At 38.4% G+C, this 7,390-nt stretch overlaps 1 protein-coding gene across 1 annotated transcript; it reads right to left on the reverse strand.

The window, feature by feature from the left end:
- Positions 1–332: 332 nt before the first annotated feature.
- zgc:171579 (uncharacterized protein LOC557116 homolog) lies at positions 333–4,815 on the reverse strand. The gene is made up of 2 exons (XM_052089884.1): positions 4,654–4,815; positions 333–2,003 (listed from the first exon to the last, which is right to left on the reverse strand). Exon 2 carries the CDS (start codon positions 1,993–1,995, stop codon positions 991–993), a length of 1,005 nt encoding a protein of 334 aa, XP_051945844.1. The 5' UTR covers positions 1,996–2,003; positions 4,654–4,815; the 3' UTR covers positions 333–990.
- Between the last annotated feature and the right edge of the window lie 2,575 nt (positions 4,816–7,390).

Here is a 7,390-nt window from a genome sequence, read left to right on the forward strand (position 1 = left end):
TTTACAGAGTTAAACTGAATTATAATAGTTATTTCTTATAAATAAGAAATATTTGTTTACATAATATATGAAATTATATGCAGATTATTTTAAAATTCATACTGTTTAAAACTGGCTGTCAACAGAATTAAATAAGCATGATGAATTTCATGATTTTAGACTAAAATGGTAAAAATGACAAATAATGCTAACATTTTTTACACTTTTTTTTCTCCCAAGCATGAGGGATTCCTGGAGTTTGAAAACCTTTTTATTAGTATAGTTAGGTGTTCTCTCTTAATAAATATGAACAATGATGCTATAAAATCTGGCATTGGTGATGTAGACACAGTACCTCTAGATCGAATTAAGCAGCCTTTTTCAAATTATAGATCTTATAGTTCTTTGTTCAAATTATATTTCAAAAACGTTATCAAATATGTGTTTTATAATAATACAAATATCAGAGCTCTTCAAATACATAATAAAATAAAATAAATAATTTTGTGACTTGTAGTCCAGGTCAAGTCATTTTTATTTGTATAGCACGTTTCACAACACACATTGTTTCAAAGCAGCTTTACAAAAGATCATCATTGTGTAAAATACGATAGTGAATTGTGTTTAAAAATAAGTTAATAAAATGTATAATTGTATTTAGAACCCCAATGAGCAAGCCTAATGTGACTTGTGCATATTTGTTTTAGCTTTGAGGCAGTGTACATGCTAGTGCACTCCTAAAGTTGAAAAAATGTACTTTTAGCAGATATTTGCATTTAAGAGTCACAGTCTCTATCTTCTGGGAAAATGAACCAAAAATGTTGTTGACTCATCTTGCACTACAAATTTTGCATCGAACTAGCAATAGCAAGCTATGTAGCGAATCAAGGTTCATGGCTGTTGCAAAACTAAAGCGTTTTGGAAGTTTGTGGCCCAAACTTCCTGTTTAAATAAGAAATATATCAATAAAGATTATATATATATAAAAAAATCTGCGTTCATCAAGAGATTTCACAGGGTATTTTCACAATCTAGTGTGGAGTTTGTTGGCTTCTCCGTCTGATATGATCTGGTGTTCACTCTATTCAGGCAGGGCAGAAAGTTCCCAGCAGCCGCTCGGAAGTCACTGCGGAGAAAGATGTAAAAAACAGGATCCATCAAGCTGTTAAGGCTCAGGAAACCTCTCCCCAGCTGATAGGGCACAAACACAGCTTTCTCCCACTCACACACTCTGCTGTGAACCAGCAGTCCGATGTACTTCACACAGCCGATGAAATGATAGGGCCCCAGCACCGTGACGAACACGGCCACCAAAAGGGTGAGCAGACCCCTAATATTCCTCTTCTCCTCAGATAAAAGTGAGTTGATTGCCATCAGTGTGCGGACAGTCTGTCTGTGGAGAACAATAATGAAGCCCAGGGGTATGATGAAGGATAAAAGCAGAGTAATCAGTCTGTAGGTGATGAAGTTACCCTCGGAGGGATACTTCTCAATACAAAGACTGTAATTTTCCTGCTTGGGGAAGAGCTTTTCAAAAGCGATGGCAGGTGGCACCGCAATTAGAATCCAAATGCTAAGTGCTATCCAGCGAGCGAACCTCAAGTTACGCAGATGCTTGAAGCTGAAAGGTCTGGCGATGGCCAGGTAACGTTCCAGGGCAATGATACACATGAAGAAGATACTTGCGTAAATACTGATGTAAAAAAACAGACCCATAAACTGACAGGTCTGCATTCCAAAGCGCCAGCGGTGTCCGTTGGCATAGTAGTCCATCCATAAGGGCAAAGTGAGGAGATGAATAAGATCTGAGATCAAAAGGTTTATGACATACACAGGTAAAACGTTCTCTGATTTGATTAACCTGTACAGCCCAAATAGTGCCATCAAATTCAGAGGGGCGCCAATGATGAAAAATATTCCATACAGGACAGGAAGGAAGACAGCATCTTGAGTAAAGTCTATTCCACAAGCATTTCCCACTGTTGCGAGGCTACTAACATTGAAGTTGCTCTCCATTTTTTTGCCTATACATTCCATGGGAGAGAGGTTTTAGTCAAGTTATTGTCATTTGTTCAAACATTTATTTATTTAGCAGACCCTTTTAGCGACTTGAGGTAACACAAGTAATGTCACAAGTTTCAGCAAAAAGTAACAATGGAATGCATACATATAAATGAATTGAGCTTCTGATGTGTGCACTTCTCATACCTGTGTGTCTCCATGTTGATATCAGACACAACACATCAATTTTGTGAAATTCTTGTGCATGTAAGTGTATTTGCTTTTATTATTTTCTGATCGAATATTTATTTCCCATTAAATTCTCAAGTAACTGGCAAAGTTTAAACTATTGCTTTATAATGCTCTGATGATAGGTATTAAAAGTGCTCCATGCATCCCAGGTTCATGGTTCATGTGATGGGCTATTAACAAGTTATTGTCATTTGCTCTTAAATTTTAATATTGCATTAAAATTCTATATTTATACTTAATTTATTTAATTAAATATATAAGTAATATAATAATAATAATAATAACTCATCAAGGCTGTCAATAGAATACAAATTAGTACAATTAATAAAGGCGCGAGGGATAAAGGCGGCCGGTGACGACGGTTCGAGAGAGAGAGAATTACGGGCATGTCCGTCATGTGTGTGTTTATGTTTGTGCTTTTGTTTTGACTTTAATTAAATTATTATTTATATTGACAAGCCGGTTCTCGCCTCCTCCTTGCCCATCTTAACCCCCTTACAGGGAACTCCTTCAATGCTGTTTAAAAAGCATCCCTGGGTGAATCCTCAAGAAGTTGGTTGAGAAAATGTCAAGAGTACATGTCTGCAAATTCTAGGTAAAGGGTGAAAACTTTGAAGATGCTAAAATATAACAGTTCTGATTTATTTTGGATTTTGTTTAGTCACAATATAATTCCCATAGTTCCATTTATGTATAGTCTGAGGTCGACACGCAGCTGGCGGCTATGCTTGCCCAGGCTGCCACAAGCTTCGGGCTTGAGTGGAACCCTCCACCCTGACATGAGCCCTCACAGCTTGATGATTGGTTCCTGGGCTCAGAGCGCCACTCTCCGGGCGACGACGGTCATGGCACGGGCTCTCGGGCAGACGATGTCCACCTTGTTGGTCAAGAATCACCACCTGTGGCTTAACCTGGTCGAGATGAAGGATGCTGACAGGGTACGCTTCCTTGATGCCCCCACCTCCCAGGCTGGCCTGTTCGGTGACACTGTCGAGGACTTTGCCCAGCAGTTCTCTGCAGTCAAGAAGCAGGTGGAGGCTATCCCTCGCCCCATTTGCTCATCGCCAAGGGCATCCCCCTGCGGTGATGACACCGGCACCCATAGGAAGCTGACTCCCCGTCTCATGATCTGGTACTAGGAGCCCCAGGAAGGCCTACAAATGCCCCTGAGAAGGACGACCCAGGGATGAGAAGACCCGCTGTAAGCTTGAAAGTGGTGGACAGACCACTCCATCCCCCGGTGGAGGGCCGGGAGGAGAATCTTTTGTTTCCTTTGAATTTGAATTTTCAAAGAACCAAAATTTTCTAAGAAAGAGCAGTTTTCAAATTTTTTGTATCACACAGCTGGTGTTTGCGGCCACCGTTATCACAACAGACGTACACCGAATGTTCACGGCAAGCACTGCACTATGGAAGCGGGTTCCCTGCCTTTGTGCGCCCAGCTGCGGCACACACACACACCCATGCTGAGGTGGTTGTGACGAGTCACAAGGACGTTCGCTCTCCTCCCCCGTTGCTGACCGGTTCTATGGTGGGCACACAGAGCAAAGAAAGTGCTTTGAAATTTCTCTCAGCGCAGCCAAGAGCTTATGACGTGAGGCTCCTCGACGTGGCAACTCCTGCTCCTCTCTGCCATGAGGCGCCACCCACAGGTACGTCAGATGCGATTGTATCCTTGGTGCCCCTTGCTCGGAGCTTGGAGGCGTGGTTAGTGCTGGCTGGCCAGGACGATCAGACTATGCGATTCAGTTCGCCAGGTGCCCGCCCGCTTCACCTCGGTGAGGGTCGAGAACACCACTGCCTTGCGTGCGGAGATCATAATCCTTCGGCAGAAGGACGTGATGGAGTCTGTCCCACCAGCCGAGATGAAGAATGGGTTTTACAGCCCCTTCTTCATCATGCCAATGGAAGGCGGTGGGTTGCGGCCAATCTCGGATCTACGAGTGCTGATCCGGGCCTTGCAAAGACTCCTGTTCAAGATGCTGATGCAGCATCGCATTCTGAGCACTTTGAATATACACGGATCGCGAATAAATATGTTTACATGCAACACGAAAAAGGGGTAATGGATGAATGTTACCCTGATAAAAGAGCATGGTTAAAGGGGTTCACATGACCGGTGTGAACATAATCATGAAAGATCGTGCATGTAAACTTACTAATTATCTAATCAGCATCATATGTCTTATCCACATGTGGTGTCATGTTATGTATATGGTTTTGAGACATATTCACAAAATAAAAATTTACAATTGTTTTATCTAATGTAGCAATTACAATTTTGCCATAACTAAATACAATATATGAAATTCTATACATATACAATGAAAATTTAGCCTATATAAAACTTTGTAAATATACAAATACTTTTAACCCAGCATTAAGAATGATATCTTAAGTTAAAAAAAAACTTTTTCTCACCTTTTTGATTCTAATTTGTAAGTTCAGCTTTACAAACTAAATGCTGATATCACTTACAGGAACATGATCTCAAATGTGTTGCGAGAAATAAAAGAAGAATAAAGATATAGTAAGCATATTTCAGAGAACATGAGCTCAGCCACGGTTGTAAACTAGCACTTGACAAACCCAAACTATCACATAAATGAGGAAATGAGTCATTGTGTCATGAGCATATGATGTTGCATTTGCATTCTTTATTGCAGACGCTTAACCAACTCTTAATCAACACCCAAACCAACACCCAGTTACTTTTTGGGAAAAATAAAAAGTTTTCATATTTTACACTCAAATATGGCATATAGTCAGTGTTTATTTGCCCACTCTAACCTTTTCTTTTTGTTTCAAAAGTTGCTTTTTCTTTGCAATTCTTCCCATAATTCCTGCACCCCTGAGTCTTCTCTTTACTGTGTACATGAAACTGGTATTGAGCGGGTAGAATTCAATGAAGAGGACTTGTGAGGCAGCTATTTCTCAAAATAGAGACTCTGATGTACTTATCCTCTTGTTTAGTTGCACATCTGGCCTTCCACATCTCTTTCTGTCCTTGTTAGAGCCAGTTGTCCTTTTACTTTGAAGTCCTTTGCACTTTTTTGGCAATTTCAAGCATTGTTTAGCCTTCGTTCCTCAAAACATTGATTGACTGACAAGGTTCTAGAGAAAGCTGATTCTTTTTTGCCATTTTTGATCTAATATTGACCTTAAGACATGCCAGTATATTGCATAATGTGGCAACTCAAAAACAAACACAAAGACAACATTAAGCTTCATTTAACAAACCAAATAGCTTTCAACTGTGTTTGATATAATGGCAAGTGATTTTCTAGTACCAAATTAGCAATTTAGCATGATTAGTCAAGGTGTTGGAGTGATGGCTGCTGGAAATGGGGCCTGTATAGATTTAATCAATAATGACTTTTTAGAAATTCCTGACTATATTTTGTGATCAGTAAAATGCCACTTTGGTGAATTAAATTACCAATTTCCTTCCAAAACAGCAAAATCTGTACATTATTCCAAACATTTAGCCACCAGTATATATATATATATATATATATATATATATATATTAGGCAGAATAACAGTCACTATTCACTTCAACTCTCGGTGACCAAGTCTGTCAGTACTTACTGCAATATTATACCTATAAAATCTCCATTTGTGTTTCACGGAAGAGAACATTCATACAGGTTTAGAACAACATGAGAGTGAGCAAATGACGAAAGAATGTTCATTTTTTGGGTGAACTTTTCCTTTAATACCAACACTGAATTGATTTATTAATCTTATACATTTTATTCATCAAAGAGCAATAAATGTAGTGACTAACAATAATTATTATTATTTGTGTGAAAATTATGATCTTGAGAAGCATTTGGAAAAACTGAAGGGGGACTTGTAAGGCATGTGTTATCCACCAGGAGGAAGAATGTCAGTGTTCTTTAGTCAGAGAATTGGTTAAAGTCAAGTTGAAGACCCTTACAGTGGTGGTGTCATGTAGGACACTGAATAGCATAATATTCATCGGAAGCAGCTTGGCATGAACATGAAGATTGAAAAGTGTGCATTAAAGCCTTGCACATGTAAGACAGGTTGAGAGGTGAGAGCTTTTAAGGCAAAATGGTTTTGTCTTAGATGTTCATGCCATATTTGTTTTCTGGCTCCCCATTATTAGCCACATTTGAGAAGAACAGTACTGGAAAGCAGGAGATACTATAACCCCCTCTAAAGCTGAGAAATGCCACCTGCCAATAACCTTTTTGTAAATTCAGTACCCCAATGTCCTTGCCCATTCAAACAGCACCTCAATTATAGCCAGTGGCATTGTGTTGTTTGTTTTGGAGGAGCACTCCATTGGCGCTCAGTCTCATGATAGAAACTTGACAGCTTTACCTTGGTGCCAAAAGAAGTAGTATTATATCTACTCCACTGCATTCCATCAGAGGTGCTGAATAAGTTCCTAGTTCAATTTATTGTTGATAGCTAATGCCTAGTGTGGATCTTTGTTAATGGTAGGGCTGTCAATCGATTACAATTTTTAATCGAATTAATTATATGGTGTCCCGATTAATTAATTGTGATTAATCGCATATACAAATATTTGCTGAGAAAGCCCCTTATATAACAATAATTCAATATATACATATTTATATCAATATATAATTATACATAGTTGTCTTTAAATATTTAAAAATGATATATATATATAAATAGAAAATATTCAGATAATTAAAATGCATTACATTCTTGTAGCAGAAGAGTTAATCATTGATAAGACAATACATAAATCATATTATTGATCATAAGTCAATCATTGGCACACAGTTCACAGCAATCCATTTCCCAAGTGAATTTGTCAATCAGTTGGAGATTTATTATGAGGGCTTGTTTAAGGACTCGTCAATTTACACCTGCGTCAGACATTTTTTTTTTTTATTAATGCTTACAAAACTTTTACATCTAGAGCCAAGAGGTACATTAAAACAAACAAACTCAAAATAAATAAATAAACAGTTCAAAAATATCAAATTGTTTACATATTTAATATACTTTACAGCTTTCTTGTTACTCAAATTGGAAATTGTTCTCAGGTATTGCTGAACCTCTGAATTAAAACTAATGGTATTAAATATTTATGGGTAACTTCCAAATTTTGGAAGTCCAGCCACACCCTGCGTCAGACATGCTTGTGTAGTTT

Source organism: Xyrauchen texanus, chromosome 24 (assembly GCF_025860055.1).
Source record: "Xyrauchen texanus isolate HMW12.3.18 chromosome 24, RBS_HiC_50CHRs, whole genome shotgun sequence".
Classification (NCBI taxonomy): Eukaryota; Metazoa; Chordata; class Actinopteri; order Cypriniformes; family Catostomidae; genus Xyrauchen; species Xyrauchen texanus.